The 24,969-nt window shown below is 43.2% G+C and overlaps 1 protein-coding gene across 1 annotated transcript in view; it reads left to right on the forward strand.

Annotated features, from left to right (window-relative positions):
- eif3ea (eukaryotic translation initiation factor 3, subunit E, a) overlaps nt 1-24,969 on the forward strand; it is a 117,895-nt gene that overhangs the window by 86,167 nt on the left and 6,759 nt on the right. The window contains exons 8-12 of the mRNA XM_060922285.1: nt 880-1,006; nt 3,860-3,961; nt 9,528-9,637; nt 23,492-23,594; nt 24,028-24,162. Of these exons, the coding sequence (XP_060778268.1) occupies nt 880-1,006; nt 3,860-3,961; nt 9,528-9,637; nt 23,492-23,594; nt 24,028-24,162 (577 nt within the window). The remainder of the gene's footprint in view (nt 1-879; nt 1,007-3,859; nt 3,962-9,527; nt 9,638-23,491; nt 23,595-24,027; nt 24,163-24,969) is intronic.

A 24,969-nucleotide genomic window follows, 5' to 3' on the forward strand; every position in this document is an offset into this window, starting at 1 on the left:
CAGAATGCAAATGCCAGAAATAGCTTCATGACTCATGCGAGCAGACTGGCGATCGGCACCCCCTCTGGAGAGGGAGTAGGTGTAAGTTAATCACAAACACAGTACAGAGTGTTGCGGTTTGTTGTGGACTCGCACCACTCCAAAGGAAGGCGAGAGGAGGATAGGGCTACGCCACTGCTCTTTTTACCCCCGACATCTGAAGTGCCACAGTCCCCTCATCCCTTTAATTGCTTTGACTAATTAAACCATCCACTAGTCCTCCACCTCCTTGGAACATGTGTTTCTCCATTCGGACCCCTAAGAGCTTTAGGGGGCTGGCCGAGACCAAGCAACTTGACTTCCTCTTTGAAATTTAATTTGATCCTCAGAAGAGGAGGAGGAGGTGGGGGAGGAAGCCGGAGGTCAAAGATGTTGGTTCAGATACTATAGACACGGATATTGTCCTTTGAATCGACTCGATATGTTAAGTGCACCCTAAAAAGAGCTCTCAGACTTATGACAAGGCATCTGTTGTGTGCTCCCCCCCCCCCCCCCCCCACTCATGAGGGACGGATCTGGTCTGTCCTCAGGCTGCAGAAGGAACTGTATTGGTTTGTAATAGCAGTGCTTCTCAACGCTCTGTTTCGCACTCCGCCTACAGCTAGTTGACCTGAAGCTGAAAAACAAGCCCCTGGTGGGTAGTATTTCAGCTACTGGCCAGGCCTGCGGCCAGTGATCCGTATCTAGCCTGGGGTTTTCCTTGTCTTTCCAACACTGAACAGAGATGCTTTCACCGTTTTACTATTTTTATTTATTTATTTTAAATTTCTTCCAATACCCATAAAAGACAGATGACTCAAAGTATTTGACCACCTCTGTTTGTGTGTTTGTTTTTCCCAGGTACCTAAATGCCATTCAGACCATGTGCCCACATATTCTGCGCTACCTGACCACAGCTGTCATCACTAACAAGGACGTGCGCAAGCGTAGGCAGGTCTTGAAGGATCTGGTGAAAGTTATCCAGCAGGTATTGGATTCTGCCTTGTCTTCATCTCACTCCCGATTTACTTAACAACTCCTCCGTTTAATAGGAACGCCGTGCATCTGATTCATCTGGCCGCACATTTGTAAGCACAGCCACCGAGCATGTTATATATTATTCTATCAACGTTCACCAGATATGAGCAATCGCGTGCTCTGATTGGCTACTCTATTACTAGGACATCAGCTCATATACCGTGAGCAGAGAAAAACAAAATGGCGGCGCATGTTGCTGAACCAACCGAGGACGAAATAAAAACTACTCGAAAACACAACCCCCCCAAAAAATGCAACAAAATATGGAATAAAAATATTTGATGGAAAAAAAACGTATCATTTTTCTTTTTCAAGAATTATTATTGTTGGGGCGGCACGGTGGTGTAGTGGTTAGCGCTGTCGCCTCACAGCAAGAAGGTCCTGGGTTCGAACCCCGTGGCCGGCGAGGGCCTTTCTGTGCAGAGTTTGCATGTTCTCCCCGTGTCCGCGTGGGTTTCCTCCGGGTGCTCCGGTTTCCCCCACAGTCCAAAGACATGCAGGTTAGGTTAACTGGTGACTCTAAATTGACCGTAGGTGTGAATGTGAGTGTGAATGGTTGTCTGTGTCTATTGCCGCTTTTCCACTACAAACGCGGCTGAGCCGTGCCGTGCTGAGTCGAGCTGAGTCGAGCTGAGTGGGGCTGTTGGAGTTGCATTTCGACTACAACCGCGCTGAACCGTGCTGGCTGGAAGTGGGTGGACACATTGGGTGGAGTTAGCGAAAGTGGGTGGACGTCACGTGATGTCGTTAGACGGCGCAAACAGTGACATCGGTGACCTTTTAAGCGGTAGTCTCACGACCCGGATAGTAAACAATAAACATGGAGGACATGGAGTCGTTAGTGTTGCTGGTCTTGGTGCTGTGGCTTGTTGTCACCGACAACACCAACAGATACTGGCAAGAGCGTATAGATGAGGCGAGGCGCATAAGGCTTCAGAAATTCTCGTAATTCGTAATTCTTCTTCTTCCGGGTTTACGGTGTTTACAGATCCCAGCGTGCTCGCGGGGCATGTGTGGACATGTGAGGACACTCCTCCTCACCAATCAGTGCACAGGGGAGTGTCTGCTCACGCCCCTAGCCCCACTCGGTTCGGTTTGGCTCGCTTCAGCCCCACTCCAAAACCGTGCGAGTTTTGGGTGCTAAGCAGGGCTGAAGCGAGCTGAGTCGTGCTGTTCTGAGGTAGTCGAAACGCGAGCCGTGTCGGGCTGAAGCGAGCTGAAAAAGGGTAGTGGAAAAGGGGCCATATGTGTCAGCCCTGTGATGACCTGGCGACTTGTCCAGGGTGTACCCCGCCTTTCGCCTGTAGTCAGCTGGGATAGGCTCCAGCTTGCCTGCGACCCTGTAGAACAGGATAAAGCAGCTACAGATAATGAGATGAGATGAAAAATGCTCTGTTTCTCAAAATCCGGTGAATGTGGATAGAACAAAAGTTATTTCACTCAATCTCCTCCATCTATCAGCTCATGTATGACTCGATTTTGTGGAATAACTGGTTAAATGCCTGCTAAATGAGGCCTGAGCATACCAGGGCACGAGTGTCGACATGGGTGTAATCATCTGTGTTCTCTTTTGCTTTTTATAACAAATGATTTACATCAGACTGTGCAGTAAACAACTAAACAAAACCCTGGTTCTCTTTTCATGCACAACCAACCATTACTTTGTACCAAGGAAGCTACTGCCGGTGGATGACAAAGCTAGAATCAGGCCATCCATCTCCGTTTATCAAAACTAACCAGTTCGGGATTACAGAACGGCCCCCTCAGTTCATGCAGAGAGTAAAGTTCTCACAAAGGCACAAGTGTGTGTAGCCAGGCTTGTAGTACTCGAGTTCGACTCGTGCCCTAATTTTAAGGACTTGTGACTTGACTTGAGCACTGACGACTCGGACTCGCGCGTTAACTGCGTTCGGACTTGTAAATTGGAGACAAGGACTCGGATTTTTTCTATTTTTTGTAACATGCCATAAGATATTTATATCGACGTTAATGTTTATGCTAATTTCGTGCAAGAGAATGCACATTCACCTGTTCATACGTCATGTTCAGGAACAAATTAACGTTAATGGCGCTGAAATGCCTGGAGAGAAGCCCCTAGGATTGTCCGCTTTGCTTATACAGACTTCTCGTGCAGTGGGAAAAATGCACTGCTATGTGTTCCATATGTAGAAGAACTATCGAGGAGACGACGGGGACAACCTCGAACTTCAATCGTTTAGCAAGACTCCACCCAGAGAAGGAAGTGAGACGCTATGTTCATTGCTCTGTTGATGGCGGGGCTTGCTTGCTGAGTGATGAACTAGCGAGGGTTAACCCTCTCTCATGTTATTTGCCCTGTTGATAGCGCGGCTTGCGTCGGACTCAACTCGGATCGATAGTGGACTCGGCTCGAAATTTCCTTTTAATGACTTGGACTTGAACGCTGGGGACTCGGACTCGAGGTTCAGTGACTCTACTACAACACTGTCAGTAGCACTAAAATCTGAATATGAGCCTTCTCCAGCTGTGTAATCTCTTGAACATCTGGCCCAATGCACTCACCTCACCAGTCTCCTCATATGACTCTCAAGCATTCATGGTCTTTATATACAAGGAAGCTTCAAAACCTGTATCGCACATCCCATCAAGGTCGCTCTGATCCTTTCATCTTCGACGCATTTATAGGTTTGGAAGGTAGAACGTGCCACTCTAAACCGATGATCGATTATGCATAAATCCATCCAGGCGCATATTAATTCAGAATAAACGTGTGGTGCTGTATGAGAAATGTCGCCATCATCCATGTTTCCTTTGTCTTTTTAAGGAGTCGTATACCTACAAGGACCCCATCACCGAGTTCGTGGAATGCCTGTACGTGAACTTTGATTTCGACGGTGCTCAGAAGAAACTCCGAGAGTGCGAGTCGGTAAGTTCTAAATACGTATTTATTAGCTTGTTTACGAGGTCGTTTTCCGAAACGTTCACGCTCGTAGGAAAAGCCAAGTGATTCTACATGTAACCTTCTGAGATCTTTAACGGCCTCACCGTCGCTTAAAACGGACTCTGTTTCCAAAAAGACTCTCCGCCTCTTAACCAGTTGAGTGCGTGCAGCTTGACTTTTTTTTTTTTCCCTTCTTTTTCTGACCACAGAAAGTCTGCAACTTTTCAATTTACTTCCATGACGCCTCGGCTTTAACCTTATGACGAGTTGTAATGAAACCACACGCAGCCCAGAGCTGCGGCTGGTCAGTGGAGTGAGTCCTATGAAATTTCCCATGCTGCGGTGAGTCATTACTGATGCTGTATCATGAGCCGCGCTTGCCCGCAGATGGCCTTTTCTTTAGCCGGGGTCCCGAAAGGGCTCTGAAAGCTCTCTGTGCGTTTGCGTCCCACTCTTCACAGAGAGAGAGAGAGAGAATTGCTGTCGGAAAGCCTCTGACTCACCGTCTGTCTCACCGTCTGTCAACTTTTTATGATGCCCGGTAATCGTCCATCAGTGGCACGGTTAACAAAAAGCACTTTTCGTGTGTTGAGGTCGGCCCGTGCGCTGAAAGGAGCCTGCTGTGGTTCAGACGTTTATATTTTCGCTCGGGTATATAATGGGGCCTGCGTGGTGATCTCCGCATTAGATTTCACCCTGATTTGCTGCGTCATACTCTTCGGTGTTTACAGTCAAAGCGCTGTCTTTTAGTGCCAGCAGAACAATTTTAGAAAAACCCCACACCAATATATAGTGTGCAGAAGAAAAAATACCACAACAGAATTTCATTGTATGGCATGGTACTCGCAAGCACCTTCACACTTTCCAGGGAAGTTTGCTTACTTTATATTTTCCCCTCATATTTCGGTTTATCATCCTGTTCATGGAACATAGTCCATAAGTAATAGCTTTTGGCTGCAGGGCTTTCGGGGTCATGAGCCAGCCTGGCACGTTCACGGTGCTGCACTGACCCTGGAAAACATGACTTTTTAACCTAAATTTGTTTAGTAATGCGCTACATTAAATCTCTGTGGCCAAATCCTAAATAGGCTCGCGTTCATATATGTCCTTGGAGAGCGTTGCTATGAGCGAGTCCAGGAAACTATTGGGTGAAGGAAACAAAACAGCTTTGCGGTCCCAAGGATTCATCTCGAGCAGAATGGTTAATAAGAGCAAGTGCATGAGCGGGTTTTATATTCACAATTCCTGAAACAACACTGAATAAACTGCCGGTTCGTTGCGTAATCAATGACTCCGTTCAGTGTTTTTCAACAGTTTTTAAATCGTACAATCTCGTTAACGCCTAAGGCATGTCTAATCAGAATCCCGACTCATTGTACGTTCACGCAGCGGCCAGCCTGAACTCTTCACTGTAGGGACGAGAGCAAAGCTGGTTCGGGGAAGTCCGCTAGCCAGAGGGCTGCGTTACTCCAAGATCAGGCAGGTGTGCAAATTATGTCGACTCTCAGAAGACGTGTCCCGTTAGCATGCAGAGCATGATAGAGATTTCCCTAATGGTTTGATCGTTTGGACCTGCGTGGACATAAAAGGCTCGACCGCGAGTGATTTTAGTCTCATTTTCATCCCTGCTTCTTGACGATAAACGTTTGGAATGAAAAACATCTGGCGTGATTGCATGGGCTTCCTCACAGAAGTAAATGTTTATAAATCATGTCACTGGTTTAGTGAGGGTCTCATTTCTTCATTAAGTTCGGCTATTTTTTTTTTTTTATTTATGTATGAAAAAGCCCTTCGGTTTTCTCGGTTGACTTTTAACAGATGAGGTGCGAGATGCCGGGGCAGTTTTCGGAGTTTATTTCAAGCTCGGCAGCACCGAATAGTCAGCAGTTTTTCTGACTCGGCTGTTAACTGATGAAGTGTTTGATGTTCTGGTAGATTTAAATAGTTATATTTTAAGCTCGTTAATACAGAAGCAGCGAATAGCCAGTTCTTTGAAAAAGATTGGACTGCAAAAAACGAGACCCATCAAATAAAATGGCCTCGAGGCAGTCCTGTTGTACTCCACTTACTGCTAACAGACTGCAGTTTGGGTCTGATCACATCCAACTTTTAGATTTACAGTTTTTGTTTGCCAAGTTGACTAGTTCCATCAATTGACGGTCCCATGGACCCACGAAGTGTCATTTTGAGTTTTCCCGACTCTTAACCTACTTGATCCACCTCATCAGCTCTTTATAAAGCTCCTCATGAGCTGGATCAGCGTTAGACACGGAGAGAACTTGAAGCTGTTCTACAGCATCCAAGTCTGAAGTTAAGAACCCCAGGACTATGGGGGTGTGATGCTTTTCAAAGCAAATCTGCCTCAAGGGTAAGTCTGAAAAGGACATTTTATGCCTTTTTACAAAATCTTTCCTGAAAAACAGATGACTGCAATTATGGCACTTAAGCCATCTGGGGTTTTTTCAGGTTAAGATAAGCATTGACGACAGTAAAACACACGCCGGCTGATACGGCCGTGTAGTTGGGACTTCTTCAGTCAGAATAGTCGAGATAGCAGAGAGCGGAGCCTAAGCAAACAGAACGAGAGGACGAGGACTATACATGAACCATGCAGTGACAGCAGGAGCTCGCACATGGATTTACCGCTGTGGAATGCACAGCACTAAACTGGCGGCGACATGGCAGAAATATCGTATCGCAGTTACAAAAGATATATAAAAGTACTGACGGAACCTGCAGTGTGCGATTTATTGTAATGTCTGATGTATTGTTATACTGCCCACCCGTCTGTGAAGGTGAACGCACCGGGTCCTGTCAGAAAAGAGGACTGTAAAGCTAATGCAGAGAAGCAGGAGGTGTGTGTGTGTGTGTGTGGGGATCAGACCCCAGCTGGCGTGTCTCTCGGGGACTGTGATTACATAGTGGAAGATCCGTGTGAACGCAGTGGCAGTGTAAATTGGTTCCATCGTGGAGCTAGCTGGACCCCGCGGCAGTGCGTGATATGTGCAGCGATAACTTAAAGCCGCTGTGGCTGATTGGGTGGCTGGCTTTGTTCCTGTTCTGTTTCATGTGGAGACTGTGGAATTCCAAGATTTGTGGTTGATTTGGCGTGGCGAGAATGGCCCTAAATCGTTCTTTTCTTTCTTTTCTTTTTTTTTAAAAACCCCATATGCAAATGGGACTTTCTTTCTTCCTTAACAACTGCCAGAGTAAACGATTTCCGAGTCAGCTTCTGTGCAGACGTGTTCAAAGTAGTCCCCTATGGTCCAGTTCATCAGGATGTACTACTCACCCGTACTCACTCATTTTCATTCTTTTTATTTTAATCTCCTCTTAATTAGTACTCGTTGTCCTTAGTTCTGGTTCCCCTGCTGTTGAACCTGTTGCTACAGAGTCCAAAAAGTACAAAAAGAACCGTTTTGATTTTTGTATCGAGTTTCTATAAACTTTTTTTTTTTTTCCCCCGTTTATAGAAGAACTGAAGTCATTTTTAAACTTGCTTTATTTCTTAATTAACGTGTTATTCAGTTACGTTTTTGGTTTCAGTAGCCTTATATCGTGACTCGTATTGGCAACTAATTGCAATTAAATATTATACTTATCGGCCTATTCGGTTTTTAGCCGTGTTGAATTTAGTTCGTTTGGTCCACGGCAGTCGCTTATCCGCGCGATCATCACGAGACTTGTGCGAGACTTCGAAACGTGAAGTGTCAGCGCCGCCATTTTGAAAACTGTTTTCCAAACGAAATATTGCACAAAAGCGAGTTTAAATGACGATTACTGCCGACTTTTTTTCAAACTTCCCTGATTGCTATCAAAACAAACAAAACTTCCAGCTCGATTACGTCAGCATTCGAAAGCGGGCGCGCGCGTCTTTTTGACAACGCTGGCAGATGTTGGTCACTTTGATTTGCGCTGTACGTTTTACTTGCGTCCTACGATGTCTCGCACAGGTCTCAACGAATCTCGTTTACGGCCATTGCTTTGACATATGGACTGATGTATTACAGAGCGCATTTCAAACACTCAACTTGCTATAGAGGGCTACTGCATGACGTCACCGCGCTGCGAGATTTTGTTAGCAGGGGTGATAGCGTTCCGGCGCCGCGCCGGATTTCCGGCGTACCGTGGCCGGGGGAAAAAAAAAAAAATCTAGTTCGCCCATTGTCCTGTGTCATTCTGAGATGCGCAGATAGACAGTAAAGGGAATTCCGAATTCCCTTTACTGTCTATCTGCGCATCTCAGAATGACACAGGACAATGGGCGAACTAGATTTTTTTTTTTTTCCCCCAGCCACGGTACGCCGGAAATCCGGCGCGGCGCCGGAACGCTATCACCCCTGTGTTAGGCACCATATTGGAAGACCAAGTACATGCACTCACAATATAAAACAAAGTACGAGCGAGAGTAAAGTGACACGATGGCTGATAATTCTGGTTATGTGAGTACATTACCAGCTGCAGAAAGGGCACGGCATGTGGAGAAACTGGCTGTGATTGATGGGTTTGACCCATATGATAAGACTCGCGGCAAGGGAGAATGGAAACATAAGGAGGACCGGACACCAATTCTGCCATCTGTTTGCTACCCAGACATTGTAAACTATTTGTTGTTTACACCCAGTGCCTACACTGCTGATGACTTGAAAGCCTACAAAGGGCTACAGGCTTACAATTATGTTGTTAGTGGCTTGGGTCGTGATATTACAGCTGTTATTAAGAATAACCTACACACAGTTATGGCCAAGGTAATCTTGTTGATATTTATCTTTTAATAATATATCTTTTCAGTTGAAAAATTGATACTTTTTGTTACTATTAAGGTATCCATAATTTAGGTTAATTTATCCAAATTATACATATGTATTTATGATATATGCCTACACAACAACTATGCTTTATTTATATAGTAGGAGGGAGAGCAAGCCCCAAACCATCCTAAATTATTATTATTATTATTATTAAATTGTAGAAGTCTGGGAGGCTTGCTCCTCATACAGTTATCAACTTGGGGCCAGTTTAGCCTGTTTTAAATCTGAATTTCTTGCGTTTGCTTACCTCAAAGTGTCCGCAGATCATGCACAGACTTATCCATTATATCCACAGTTTTTTGCCAAGTCTCACACAGGTTTCTTTCAAGTCTACTGTTGGGCCAATAAATCATAAATAAAACAGCTCAGATTTGTTTGTTTAAGTCGTTTGCCACTCCACTTTATTCTCGTGGGTTCACATACCGCTGCCGTTATTTCCCCCTAATCACGAGTTTGTTGGTCTTCCAAAATGGCGCAGGGTCTGTTTACTTCCGGTTTCGGGTGACGTCAGTGAAATCCCTCTATAGCAGTGACAGAATAGCTGTCAGAAATGCATTCCTATATTTAATCAAATGAGAACTAGAATTTTGATGATTTAAAAAAAAAAAGTTGCCTTCAGTTCTCCTTTAACTGTAAGCGTTCCTCTGCACCACAGACTTTGCGACTTGGAACCAGCTTTATCCTGTCCCTTCAATAACCATTTAATAATCTCCCTAATCTCATTGTTCGATCTCCTGAAGGTGCTGGTGAATGATTTCTTCTTGGTGGCATGCCTTGAGGACTTTATTGAAAATGCTCGCTTGTTCATCTTTGAGACCTTCTGCAGAATTCACCAGTGCATCAGCATAAGGTAAGACTCTTAATCTGGCAGTTTCACGACTTGTAAATAAATGTGCCGTTTCCTGAAGGTTACATTAAGACCTGTAATATTATATGATGTGTCGAGATACAGCAACCTTTGTGAATACCTGCTGCCTTCATGCAGTTTCACAAGCACAGAGATGACCCGACAATGTTTTTCCAATCGTCTGTTATCCGGTTTCAGTGAACCTGTGCCCACTGTTTGGTGACAGGAATGAAACCTGATGCGGTGTTCTGCTGTTGCAGCCCATCTCCATCAAGGTTTGATGTGTCGTGCTCTGAGATGCTTTTCTGCTCACCACGCTTGTAACAAGTGGTTATTATCCCCCGCCCAAACAAAGTTTGGCCGGGGGGTATAGAAATGGGTTCCATCTGTCCGTGTGTCCCGTCCGGCCACGTTTTTGTTTCCAGGCCATATCTTTAAAACTACTGAAGATATCTTGATGAAACGTTGTATACGTATCAAGCAACATGTGAACTGGTGCGTTTTGCTATTTTGGATTTTTTTTGGGGGAAAAAAGAAAGTATTTTTCAATTTTTTATGTAGAAAATAGATTTTGACTTGGTTTCTAAGAGCAATGTTTGTTTCTTGCGCATATATCCAAATCTACTCATGATACGGATTTGAAACTTGGTATACATGTTAACAAGGCGATGTAGATATGCTTTTTCATACTAAGAAATTTAAATTTTTCATGTTTCCATGGAAACAGTTTCAGACTTGGTCTCTCAGGTTAGTCTTAGGGGTAGGTTTTGTTTCCGGAGCAGAACTTGTAAACTGAGTGGTATGGTCTTGAAAGTTGGTATATGTGTTGATTAAGTAATGTATATGTGCCTTTTGATACTAAGAAATGTGAGAAATTTAAATTTTTAGCTCCCCTGGACCAAAGGTCCGGTGGGTTTATGCCATGGGCTGCTGAGGTCAGTGTAAAGAGGTAGGGTTGGTTTCCTGCAGCACAACTTGAAAAATGTGACGACACATATCTTGAAACTTGCTATATCGGGCGGGGGATATAGATGATTCTGTCTTGTTTGAGTTCCCGTAGCCTTCCTGGGTTGGACCAGTCTGGTCATTCTCCTCACAAGGCATTTATGTCCACAGATCTGCTGTTCACTGCATGCATTTATTCTTTCTTTTGCACCTTTTCTTACTTTTGCACCTTTTCTTACTTTCACACCTTTCTTTAGCACCTTCCTTTCTTTAGCACCTTCCTTTCTTTTGCACCTTCCTTTCTTTTGCACATTTTCTTTCTTTAGCACCTTCCTTTCTTTTGCACCTTTTCTTACTTTCGCACCTTTCTTTTGCTCCTTTTCTTTCTTTGCACCTTCCTTTCTTTTGCACCTTTTCTTACTTTCACACCTTTCTTTTGCACCTTTTCTTTCCTTCTTTCTTTTGCTCCTTTTGTTTCTTTAGCACCTTCCTTTCTTTTGCACCTTTTCTTTTTTAGCACCTTCCTTTCTTTGCAGCTTTTCTTTCCTCCTTTCTTTTGCACCTTTTCTTTCCTTCTTTCTTTTGCTCCTTTTCTTTAGCACCTTCCTTTCTTTTGCACCTTTCTTTTGCTCCTTTTCTTTCTTTAGCTCCTTCCTTTCTTTGCACCTTTTCTTACTTTTGCACCTTTCTTTTGCTCCTTTTCTTTAGCACCTTCCTTTCTTTGCAACTTCCTTTCTTTTGCACCTTTTCTTACTTTCACACCTTTCTTTTGCACCTTTTCTTACTTTCACACCTTTCTTTTGCACCTTTTCTTACTTTCGCACCTTTCTTTTGCACCTTCCTTTCTTTTGCACCTTTTCTTTTTTAGCACCTTCCTTTCTTTTGCACCTTTTCTTTCCTTCTTTCTTTTGCTCCTGTTTTTTCTTTAGCACCTTCCTTTCTTTTGCACCTTTTCTTTCCTTCTTTCTTTTGCTCCTTTTCTTTCTTTAGCACCTTCCTTTCTTTTGCTCCTTTTCTTTCTTTTGCACCTTTTCTTTCTTTGCACCTTTTCTTTCCTTCTTTCTTTTGCACTTTTTCTTTAGCACCTTCCTTTTTTGCACCTTTTCTTTCCTTCTTTCTTTTGCACCTTTTCTTTCCTTCTTTCTTTAGCACCTTCCTTTCTTTTGCTCCTTTTCTTTCTTTAGCACCTTCCTTTCTTTTGCTCCTTTTCTTTCTTTTGCACTTTTCCTTCTCTTTTGCACCTTCCTTTCTTTTGCACTTTTTCTTTCCTTCTTTCTTTTGCACCTTTTCTTTCTTTAGCACCTTCCTTTCTTTGCTCCTTTTCTTTCTTTCGCACCTTTCCTTTCTTTTTCTTTCTTTTGCACCCTTTTTTTTTTTTCTTTCGCATCTTTCTTTGAAACCTCTTCAGACAAATCCCAGTATCAGTAGTTTCTGAAATACTCAAACAAGCTTGCCTGGCACCCAGGAGCCATGCCATGTTTAAAGTCACCGCAAATCACGTTTTTCCCCTTCAGTTGTTCGCTGTGAACATGAACTGAAGCTCTTGGCCTCCGTCTGTGTGGATTTATACATCGTGCTGCTGCCACTTGCTGAGTTGATCAAATGGCATAAATGAGCAGGTGTACAGGTATTCCTAATAAAGTGGCCTAGTATTTAAGTAACTCTAGTTCAGCCTCATGGTATAAAGGAACGTCGCAGCTCTCTAAATGTGTCCTCAACGTGGGATTGTTTCCTGTCTCTTCTCAGAGCTCCCACTCCACTCACAACCCTTTTTATTAGCCAGTGTGCTAGAGGAAGTATGACCAGAGACTGGATGCCAGCACGTAGGCCTCACACGCACGCACGACCATACATCACAGACACATCTACTCATCTGTTCTGAAGCCGTTCTAGAGGGTTTACATATTATCCTTGCGAGGCCTGGCACTGCACCCAGACCTCTCCTGATACCAGTAGTTTTTAGTCTCTTGTCCTTTCTTGCATTCTCCTTTTCCACCCCTTTTTTTTTTTTTTTTTAATCTTGTTGAATTCTCTTTAAACAAATTTACAGCCTGGAACTCCACACCGAATAGTGCTTGCTTTTCGTCATGGTTCTCACTGAGTCATGTTTTGTAGACAGCTCACAAACCTATCCTACATTTGGTCGAGTGTGGCAGGTGTTTTATTGCCACTTTACTCTATTTACTCTGCTTTATTGCTCTTTTTATGGTATATACACAGCATTGTAGGTTTCCAGAGGAGACACGCAATGGTTTTGGATGCCCAGGTTTTTCCATTGGTGGAAAAGCAGCAGTTGGAATGAGAGGGAGGTTTGGGCGATTGTCATTGGTTTCTCTCCGCCTGGTTCTTATTAGTGCTCCAGTGACAGAATACAGAGCAGGGAAGCAGCACTACACACTGGACTGTTTAACGAGCTTTTCATAACTAGTAGTCTATGAGCATCCATCCAGCATTGCGTTTTTTGTTTTTTTTTCCTTTTTCTGCATGTGGAGCAGAAAACACTTGACCACTTTTTCAGTGGCTTTGGCTAACAGGCTGTAACTATTGTAAGGGATTTTACACCCTCTGCAAACCGGGCCATCCTTAAAAAAAAATCTGTTTCCTGTCCACCGGGTGAGCAAAAAATTTTCGGGAGGGAGGGAGGGATTTTTTTTTTATTATGGATGGATAAGAAATCGCAATGCTGTGTTTGCTTTTTCTTTCGGTACTTTTTTATTACAAAAGCAGACACGTTTAATACAATGACAGTTTAATCAACTGAAACTTGTACAAAAACTGTAAGTTAGCATGTTAAAGGAACAGTCCACCGTACTTCCATAATGAAATATGCTCTTATCTGAATTGAGACGAGCTGCTCCGTACCTCTCCGAGCTTTGCGCGACCTCCCAGTCAGTCAGACGCAGTCAGACGCGCGGTCACTCCTGTTAGCAATGTAGCTAGGCTCAGTATGGCCAATGGTATTTTTTGGGGCTGTAGTTAGATGCGACCAAACTCTTCCGCGTTTTTCCTGTTTACATAGGTTTATATGACCAGTGATATGAAACAAGTTCAGTTACACAAATTGAAACGTAGCGATTTTCTATGCTATGGAAAGTGCGCACTATAATGACAGGCGTACTAACACCTTCTGCGCGCTTTGGCAGCGCATTGATATCTGAGCTCCGTATCAATGCGCTGTCGAAGCGCGCAGAAGGTGTTAGTACGCCTGTCATTATAGTGCGCACTTTCCATAGCATAGAAAATCGCTACGTTTCAATTTGTGTAACTGAACTTGTTTCATATCACTGGTCATATAAACCTATGTAAACAGGAAAAACGCGGAAGAGTTTGGTCGCATCTAACTACAGCCCCAAAAAATACCATTGGCCATACTGAGCCTAGCTACATTGCTAACAGGAGTGACAGCGCGTCTGACTGCGTCTGACTGACTGGGAGGTCGCGCAAAGCTCGGATAGGTACGGAGCAGCTCGTCTCAATTCAGATAAGAGCATATTTCATGATGGAAGTACGGTGGACTGTTCCTTTAAATGCTGACTGCAACATTTGCAAAACTTTTACAAAGGTACTTAAAATGTCCGACACACAGACTTTTGTAGTTCTAAATCGAGCGTTAGGCCTAGTTCGGATGAAATTACACTATTAAAATGATCACTGAATGATTTGTTTTTCTGAATCTTTACTATTTTGTTGTTCGCTAGAATACCATTTTGTGATTTCACACTTAAGCAAATGTTTGAAAACTCCGGATCCCCTTCCTTCATGGTGGCTGCCATTTTTTTGTGCTGCACGGCGCATGCGCAGAGCTGATTCAGTTCAGAGTGCGCGCGCACTCGGCGGAGGCAGTAGTGTGCCGGAGGGAACAGAAGCAGAGATGACGCTTATTTTGTCTCCGGTAAACCAGTCTTCTTTCATTCAATTACGTGCTGGCATCAAAAGATACCGTTGGTTGTAAATGAAACCAAACTGAGTGGTTGGAGTGTATTTGCATACACAAATGGAGAAATGTTGGCTGAGTGTTTAATTGTGTAGCCCCACTGCAGACCGTTGTCGTTGTTAATTCATAGCATGCTCAGCTGCGTGAATGTGTCATGCACCGAAAATGAGATTTACAAGCCAGGAATGCCTCATGATGCAATACGCAAGAAAAGAAAGAAGATTTACTGCCATTTGAGTAAAGTGAATAAATAAATGGTCTGTGGGAAATGCATTTAATCCTGGGAACTGCATGCACAGGAGTTTATTTTGTGTTTACTCCCCCCCTCCCCCGGCTGGTTACTTATTTGTCATGGCTGGCTAGTATGAGCCTTAGTGGAAAGCCCTGGGAATGCGTAAATGTCAAGTTTGATTTTAGATTTACGAACCCGAGAAAAATATTTTAAAAAAATCGGCGTTAAAAAAAAAAATTCAACCGCACAAACGGCACTCACCCGGCCAGTGGACCGGAAACAGAACATTTTTTTAATAATGGCCTCAGAATAGGCGCACACACGAGCACAGCCTGAAGACGATTTTTCGATTAAGTAACACACTTAATAAATGGGTAATTGTAAGTCAGTAGTCTGTTCGTTATAAAAATGGAAGACATTCTCGTAGCATCCTACGTCATGGATCATCTCACACATGCACAGAAATTGTTACGAACTCCTTGGGACACCTTGATTTCTCCCTCTGATAGTTCAATAAACTCAAGCAAGGTTTGCAGTCAAGGTTGAAGCATGGAATTCGATCAGTCTCTGTCCAAACCTCGAGCTGTCAATAGTCTGGAATTGAATCACAGTCCTGGCTCTTTCTGGCAGCCTTGTTCCAGGAGGATCTGTTTACTTGTTAAAGACCGCAAAGGTTAATGGTAAAACTCCTACTAGAAGTGGAACTGTGATTTACTGTGATCCTATGTGTTCTTTTCGGATCAAAATAGTATGGCTTGGAAGCCATGGTCGAGGGTTTTAGTGTCTACTCAACGAGATTTGTTGAGAACGGGAGATTTTCTGTTTTTGATTTACGAGAGTGTGTCGTTAGCACATTATCCAAAAGCCCTTTTCACCAGAGCACGGATTCATATGAATCTGAGGCTTGTATTATAATGAAGACATTTTTATAGCTGCTGAACATAATAAAACATTTTGCTTGTTTTCACCCTCGGTGTTGGCTGAAAGTAGAACGTATCTAAGAATAGCGGAGGAATTTATGCACAAGGACCCCGTGGAAGTGTGATGCTATGATTTATGATTAAGAACAATAATTGCAGCCATCTAGACTTGTGAAATCTCCAATGTTTGAACTGAGACCGGTGGATTTTTTTTTTTTTTCTTCTTCTTCCCCTCCTTCTCTTTTTATTATTAATACACGGGGTAACTGGTTTACCTCTGTCCGAAACACCCTTTTTCTCAGCAACTGCAAATCATAGCCACTTGGTATTGAGCTTCAGCTTGGGGTTCTATACTGTGTATACCGTTTTCAGGTCTGTCGCACGTCAACTTCCTGTTTACTGACCGACTGTATTTACGAAACATGTAGCGTGGATTTACAAAATTTTCCTAACACTTTTCTCAGCAAGTACAAATCACAGCTGCTTGATATTTGGTACTGAGCTTCAGCTTGGGGTTCTATTGAGGTAATTTCACCTGACGTCACAGGGTCACGTGACGCCCCGGTGTCCGCCATTTTGAAGGTCAAGCTAGCTAATGTCAACAACATAGTAGCTAGTATGTTACTGTAGCAATGTTTACGTTCAGTCATTTGGATGACTGTTAAAACCTTTCAGTCTCAAGTTTTTCCTTTACTGTATTTACTAGTTTACTGTAATTATGATCCGGCAGCTATTTACACCGGATCCAGTGTAAATAGCTGCCGGAGCGCGCTCCGGCTTGCTCCCCCTCAAATTAAGCAGCGCGCTCCGGCTTGCTCCCGGAGTGCTCCGGCCGAGGTTCCGGAGCGTGCTCCGGCTTGCTCCCCCTCAAATTAAGCAGAGTGCTCCGGGAGCAAGCCGGAGCGTGCTGCTTAATTTGAGGGGGAGCAAGCCGGAGCGCGCTCCGGCAGCTATTTACACTGGATCCGGTGTAAATAGCTGCAGGATCATAATTACAGTAAACTAGTAAATACAGTAAAGGAAAAACTTTAGACTGAAAGGTTTTAACAGTCATCCAAATGACTGAACGTAAACATTGCTACAGTAACATACTAGCTACTATGTTGTTGACATTAGCTAGTGCTAACAGCTAGCTGCTAGTACACTGCTACAACACAGACACCGACCCTAATAATACAGTTCTTGGTCATTGCCTGGTAACAGCAAATTTATAACAGGCCATGTCTCAACAGACTAAGAAGTTATTTCAATGACATTTAATAACATTTTGTTTATCCTGAGGACCGAAAGTAAATGAAAATGTGAACAAACCTTAGCTGTAATAAGATGGCGACCACCGGCTCCAGGGACGACCCGCTGATGTAGGCATGTTACCCAGCCTGACACAAAATATTTGTAGGCATCCAAACTCTTATACGCTTTCAGATCAATACCTGTGTATGGCGATGGGTTTTTAACGACATGGGTATACAGATCATGTGGGCCGAAGTCAGGTAAAGACGAGGGCTTCGTGTACTTCCGTACGTCAGTGAACAATCCTGGTGGAAGCAAGTAAACGTCGTTCTCTAAGCCTGCTAACCTCAATTTTTGCAAATACCTCTCCCTCTGCTCGCCCTGTAAATGCCCTACGTCGCTGGATAGTGAAGGTGTTTTCTGCATCTCGCTCCTTTTTCTTTTATGTTTTTTGTTTGTCGCCTTCCTCGCGTTCAAACTGATTCGAGCCGTGACGTCCAAAATGGCAGCATCACATGACTTGGTCACGTGGGTGAAAAACCTCAATACTGTGTCTACCGTTTTCAGGTCTGTCCCACATCGACTTCCTGTTTACTGACTGAATGTACTTGCAAAATATAGGCCGATATGCCATATAGGGTGGATTTTGATACGATTTCAAGAAGCAAAATGCTATTTCAAAATGAGTTTATCAGGATGCTGTTTGAAATCCCTGGGGAGAGCACGGCTCTTTACTTGCTTGTTTCAGGGTTAATTATTTGTCGAAGTCAGCATTCATAATAAGTGTCCTGTTCCTTCGATCGCTTGCATCCTGATATAAGCGAGAGCGGGGCGGGGGGGGGATACGTAAGTGACCAGTAGCTCAGTTGATCTTGTTGTTTCTTGTGTTGTACTTTTATTAGCTGATAGGATTGTGCTATCCAGGGGAATATGAACCACATATTCCTTCACATTAATGCCCCTTTTCCACCAAATCAGTTCCAGGGCTGGTTCGGGGCCAGTGCTTAGTTTGGAACCGGGTTTTCTGTTTCCACTGACAAAGAACTGGCTCTGGGGCCAGAAAAACCGGTTCCAGGCTAGCACCAGCTCTTTGCTGGGCCAGAGGAAAGAACCGCTTACGTCAGCGGGGGGCGGAGTTGTTAAGACCGACAACAATAACAAGACCACGAAAGATCGCCATTTTTAAGCGACGAGAAGCAGCAGCTATACAAACGCGAAGTCATTTATTATTATTATTGTTGTTGTTGCTGCTTCTTCCGTGTTGTTTTTGCTTCGATATTCGCGCCAAGGTTTATGCAAACGTAGTGACGTAACTGACGTATACAGCGACGTAATGACGTGGCTTCCCTTAGCACCGCAAGCTATGGAAAAGCAAACTGGTTCTCAGCTGGCTCACAAGTTGAACAAGTTGTGAACCAGCACCAGCCCTGGCCCCAAACCAGCCCTGGAACTGATTTGGTGGAAAAGGGGTATATGTGGACCAGTTGTGCGCACTGGATGCGAATGTCTATCATCTCTATCTAATCTTGTCAGCGCATGCCTTTCAGGAAATCTAATAATTGGAAAGTCCAACATTTCAATGGACAGAGAGGAAAAAAAAAAAAAAAGTGTTTTCGAAATTACAGTTGAATCTTTAAAACCCCACCACGCAGTTGTTTTGGTTTTGATCAAAAAAGTCGGAAAAATCAATTCCGCAACATGCGCTTGGGGGTCTCTCCAAACGGCCTGGAATCTCTTAATGCCTTCATATGGAAGTGTTTAAGAATGCATTTGTTAAGCTGAGCCATGTTAAAAAGAAGGCACTTGTATGGAGTCCATCATTCTCCCTGGACCAAGTCTGTCCTCTGCTTAATGCCTGACCTCTCGGCTAAGTGTGAGGCTCCTGGAGTGAGATGGGTTGCCTCCGTTCCACCAGCTCACAATTGGAATTGGATAAATCGGTGCTCAGGAGCCAGTGTGGGGAAAGGGGTCAAAATGAAAATGATCTCTATAGCCACCCCTTCCCCCGAGGATCTGGGTCAGAGCTGGGTAAAACGAGACCGCAGCAGGAGAGGGCACTCGGGCTGAAGCGGCTGTGTCGGCTACTAAGCATTGAAGGTTCATACTTTCTGCTTTGCTTCCTGTTTGTGCGCTTTGTTTTCAATCCAATCCCACTTTTTTTTTTATCCCATCTGTTTTGACTATTCACACTGGAATATGTTTATAATAAGTTTAAGCAGAATAAAGTATAATAAAGCTGTTTTTGGTGCATATCCCCTGGTTTAAATTAGATCAGTGCATGCCGGTCCTCTCTGCGGCTAGATGCAGGGCCTGACCTGGACCTCTGTGCTAAGCATGTGCAAGCTTTGTTGGGTCTGTTGCCTTCAGAAGACACGCATTGGTGTTTATTTTGATCCAATCTCTGTCTCTGACTTCACTGATCAAATGACTGGAGAAATGTTCGCTTCCTTCTGCTATAATCAACTGTTTCTGAAATGAATTGGAGGTATTTTTAAGGAATCCTTTGATGCTCACTATTCTGTATCTGAGAAGGACCAGAGTTTAGATCAGCTTCCTTTTGACAGAACGACGACAAACCTCATGTGAGCAGGGATTCAGTCTGGTTTCCTGTGCCGTTTGGTATGCAGTCGGTAATCGGGCTACAGTGTACTATTCTGTGCTTTTCAAAGACGTGAAAGAGGCTGCCTTTCAGCCCTGGAGTCGACAGCTATTCCTTTTTCCAATGTCAGTAGGGTCTCTGCTTAATTTTGGACATGTGTTAACCATCACAACCTTGGCCCTTGTGATTTTGACAGCTGACACTTTTTCTGGTGGTTGGGTCTTAAATAATGAGCTCTATGAGCGATCTACTTTGTCACGTGCCATTTTGTGCAGGTCGGAGCAGAAGCAAGTTATGTCAGCTGTCAGTTTTGCCAGGCTGAGCCCAGGCTTCATAAAAAGTGTTTTATAGAAGGTATGTGGATGTAATCTGTCCCTGCAGTTTGGCCTGGGGATCAGTGATCCATGGTAGGAATCCATTATTTCACCTCGGGTTCAGAAGAACTTTGCTTGCACAGCTGTCTGAAACATCTCATTTCTTTGGAAACTTTATATCTGACTTTTTTTTAAACTACTTCTGCATACATTACTCAAGTACACCTTGTCCAGTCAATATGGTAGCACTGATTGATTGATCGTACCACATCCAAAGAAAGGAAAAGAGGAAGCTTGAGAAATTTCTGAACGACAGCGTAGAGAGAAAGTGGAAGGTTAAAATGAAAGTGGTCCCATTGGTTGCAGCTCCAGTACATGTAAGGAATGACTTCCTAGAGTGCAGTCCTAGGAATTTACACGGAGTTGCTAGTTTATCTGGCGCATCTACATTGTAGATTGGCCAATTTATTTAGTACACCAGTCATGCAGGTCATACTGGAGCTATACAGTTATTTATATCTTGGCGTAACCAGTTCTCAATAGCGTAAGGCGTTCCGCCAAGCTAGTAAGAGTGCCGAGTTTTGCGTTTATATTTGGACACAATAAATGTTAAGACGGGTGAACTGATCGAAGTTCTGCAAATTCTGGCTATATTTGAAAGTGATATTGCCATCTATACGCACACTGTCTTTCCGGTAACTAAGAAAATGGCGTACCGAGTTCTCAAGAGTTACAAATATGATGTCATAGCTGAGGGGATTTTCTGACTTTTGGGATTTCCCACATATCAGAGTGTTCTGTTCCATGTTACTACTATATATCTACAGAAAGATGGAAAAAAATACCACCCATGGGTTTTTTTTGGGGGGGCTGAAAAAGGAAAAAATATATTTTTTTCCATGTGATCAAGCCTAATAATTTGTTGTAATTTCAATAGCTTACCTTACATCCAAGCCTGGCTGTTTTGCTGGGTTGTATGAAGTGTTTGGGGTGGGTCCCCCCCCGAAATAATTTCATTTTGCAGCTTCAATCACTTTCTCCAGTGATGAGTTTCCAAATTCAATTCAAAACACAAAAGTTCAAAGGAAGAGAAATTAAGAACAGTCAAAAACTTTCAGATGATGTGCACTGCAGTGATTAATCACTTTGAATAAAGATATGAATGTTTTTGTTGGTGGGCAAAACAAACAGTGGAAAAGTCAAATGTCTTCATCTAACTTTAGTTCAGTGATAAACACTCACCTTCACACACATTTTTCACAAGAAGTGATGTGTTTATGATTGGAGATGTGAAGTACCTCTGGCCAGTGCAGCGTTAATCTGTGATGTCAAACAAACGGAAGTGGTACCGAAATAGAACGCTATGAAGAACAGGTTACGCAACAATACTACAACCCCAATTTCAAAAAAGTAGGGTTGCTATGTAAACTCTAAATAAAAACGATGTGAAGATTTGCAAGTCATGGAAATCCTATATTTCACTGAAAATAGTACAAAGACAACATGTTGAAACCTGAGATGTTATTTTTTGAAAAAAATATGCTCATTTTGAATTTGATGTCAGCAACACATTTCAGAAAAGTTGGGACAGGTGCGACAAAAGACTGAAAAAGTTGTGTAATGCTAAAAAAAAAAATTGGGTAATTGGCAACATGATCGATTCTAAAAAGAGCATCCCAGAGAGGTGGAGTCTCTCAGAAGTAAAGATGGAGGGGGTCACCGCTCTGTGAAAGACTGCGTGGGCAAACATTTAAGAATAACGTTCCTCAATGTAGAATTGCGAAGAATTTGGGGATCACATCATCTCAGGTACATATCATTAAAAAATTCAGAGAATCTGGAGAAATCTCTGTATGCAAGAGACAAGGCTGAAAACTGACACTGGATGTCTGTGATCTTCAGGCCCTCAGGCGACACTGCATTAAATGCAGACACACATGTCTGTAGTGGAAATTTCTGTATGGGCTCAGGAACACTTCAGAAAACCATCGTCTGTGAAAACAATTCATTACTGCATCCACAAATGCAAGTTAAAACCAGATATAAACAATATCCAGAAACACCACCACCTTCTCTGGGCCCTGGACTGAGGTGAAGTGCATTAGTGCACATGACATGGGTAGCTTGTACATCTGGGAAGGCATCATTAATGCTGATTGATATATATATTATACACACACACACTTCAGAGCAATGTGCTGCCATCCAGAGAAAATCTTTTTTCAGGGAAGGTCTTCCTTCTTTCAGTAGGACAATGCCAAACCGCTTTTTGCACATATTAAAGCTGCATGGCTTCATAGTAAGAGAGTCTGGGTGCTAAACTGGCCTTCCTGCAGTCCAGACCTGTCTCCTATTTAAAACCTTTGGCGCAAAATACAGCAAAGGAAACCCAGAACTGTTGAGCAACTGAAATTGTATATCAAGCAAGAATGGAACAGCGTTTCTCTTTCAAAATTACAGCAATTGGTCTCCTCAGTTCCCAAACATTTACAGTGTGTTGTTAAAAGTAGAGGTGATTCAACACAATGGTAAACATGCCCCTGTCCCAACTTTTCTGAAATGTGTTGCTGACATCAAATTGAAAATGAGCATATATTTTTCAAAAAAAACAATGAAAATTTCAGTTTCAACATTTGGTATGCTGTGTTTGTCCTATTTTCAATGAAATATAGGGTTTCCATGATTTTGCAAATAATTGCATTCGGTTTTTATTTACAGTTTACACAGCGTCCCGAATTTTTTGGAATTGGGGTTATAATTGTAGTCTGTTACTGCATACAGGGTTTTTTTTTTTTTTTTAAACCTCCATTCTACCTTGGCCATCACTGGGAAGGGACCATCATAGGCCCTTGACTGACAACTGATATTGAGGTGCTAGCAGTGACGTTCATGTTGATGGGTTTTGCATTGGTATGAGTGTTTAAATGCCTTGTATTCATGGCTTTATTACACACCTACCTTGGAAATTTTTAACTATTTATTTATTTTTTTCCCGAATCAAGTATCGGGTAAGAAAATTCATGAGCTATGCGTTAAACAGAGAATATGGACTTGCGGAGTAAGGCCAGGTACAGTGAATGTTTCGTTTTTTTTAAAGCAGAAAAGCACTGGATCCTCCAGCTTCTCTTCATCTGGCTGAAAGCCCCATCCTGGCCTCCAAGCCTCCGAGCACAACCCTGGCTTTCATTCTTTCGTTTAGGGACAGTTCTACTCTGACATGCCAGAGGAGTGAGTTAGGGGCCAATAGAGGATCTCAAAGATGGCCTGATGATTCAGGGGCCAGTGTATCAGCTCATCTCTAATGGACTTACTCAGGAGACTCACTTCATCTCATCTCTACTTTTGGAAGGGCATTTTCATTTGTCTGTCACCATTACCTCGCCCTCACTCCATCGCTTCTCAGTGATGTAATTGTATTCCTTTTTATGGGCTTCTTAGTCTTGGCGTGAATCATCATTATTGCCTTGCTTACATAATGAAAGGCATTTGTCACTCTAGAGTACTGTTCCAAAAGCTCACTTTTGACAGGGCGCTCTCTCTCCTTCAGTATGCACATTAGATCAGGTCTATTTTTAATATTGCTTTTATTTACATTTTTACATATAGCTTGGGTATCCAGATGAGAGGCATAGTGATGTAGAGTTAGTATGTAGCACGTAATGGCCTCTGTTTGTGTGCAGCATGCTGGCAGACAAGCTGAATATGACTCCTGAGGAGGCAGAACGATGGATTGTTAACCTCATTCGTAATGCAAGGCTGGATGCTAAAATCGACTCCAAACTGGTAAGAGGCTCTCTGCTCATATTTATTTACGCTGTCAAATTCTCTTGAGTGCTCAGGAATTTTGTTGCTTGTAGTACTAGTCCATCAGAACATTTCCCATGTTTAATTTTGACTTTCATATCGAGAGGTACTTGAGCACAATCGGCCAATAATTACTTTGTCCAAGTGGCTCAATGAAAGGTTCCAACTCAGACATACTCCTCCACCAAAGCTGGAAAACTGTATTATTACGGTCTTTCCGAATGTTATAACAAACCCACCATGGGGCGGGCCCTCTGTAATCTCCTAAATCACACAGCTTTATAATGGCATGGCGTAAAATTGACCCCCAGCGTTTGGTGAGATGGTGGTGGGTAGTGATGGAGGTGGATCTGTGGGAACTAAGAAGGGGTTGGTGCTTTGAGTCTACTTAGATTTCTGATACTTTTGGCAGGGTCACGTGGTGATGGGTAACAACGCCGTGTCACCGTATCAGCAAGTGATTGAGAAGACCAAGAGCTTGTCATTCCGGAGCCAGATGCTAGCCATGAACATCGAGAAGAAGCTGAGCCACAGCAACAGGAATGAGGTCAGAGCTCCTCTGTCGTTCTCTCCCACGCACACACATGCTCTATCCAACTTTTATCTGGTCCCATCTCTCACTGTTTAACTCGAGCCCTGTAGTTTACACACGCAAATGATCTTGTCCAGAGAACAGAGCCTGAAGAATGTTGAACCGCCATCAACCTAGAGCTATCTTTACACGGTATAAACCAGTAAGAGCAAGTTTAACACAGCAAGCGCTTTCATCATGCCATTCTTCTTCAAAGCACTAATGACAAGGTAGATGGCAGCGCAGCCGTAAAGAAGAGGGCCCGAGTCCAGTGACTCAGCTCTATAGAGTAAATAACACACACTTGCACACACCAAGCTGTCTGTGAACTTGGAGCTGAAGTTCTCTGCACTTTAGGAGTCACCACAGATGTTTTGCTTGGGGTCCAGGCACTCACTGTTTGATCTTTGTGTGTTGTGCATGTCTAATGACCTGCTGAGACCCAAAAGGAATTCACCTTTACATTCTGTGTGGCTCTGAGTCACAGACCTAAAAATTCAACTGACATTTCTTTCTTTTTATGTAATAGAAAAAATAGTTTTCAATCTTCACTAAATGGACCAAGTGCACATTTATACACATCTCGAGGGCCAAGGGGTATGAAGTAACCCCTCTAAACACAAAAGGAAATGTTTCACAGGGGGAAAATGCTGCCAAATACAACATCCAGGGCTCTGAACAAAGTTGTGGTACTAACAGTGTGACCTCAGACACACGGACAGGCATGTTTGTTTTATGACACACACACACACACACACACACACATATATATATATATATATA

Source organism: Neoarius graeffei, chromosome 5 (assembly GCF_027579695.1).
Source record: "Neoarius graeffei isolate fNeoGra1 chromosome 5, fNeoGra1.pri, whole genome shotgun sequence".
Lineage (NCBI taxonomy): Eukaryota > Metazoa > Chordata > Actinopteri > Siluriformes > Ariidae > Neoarius > Neoarius graeffei.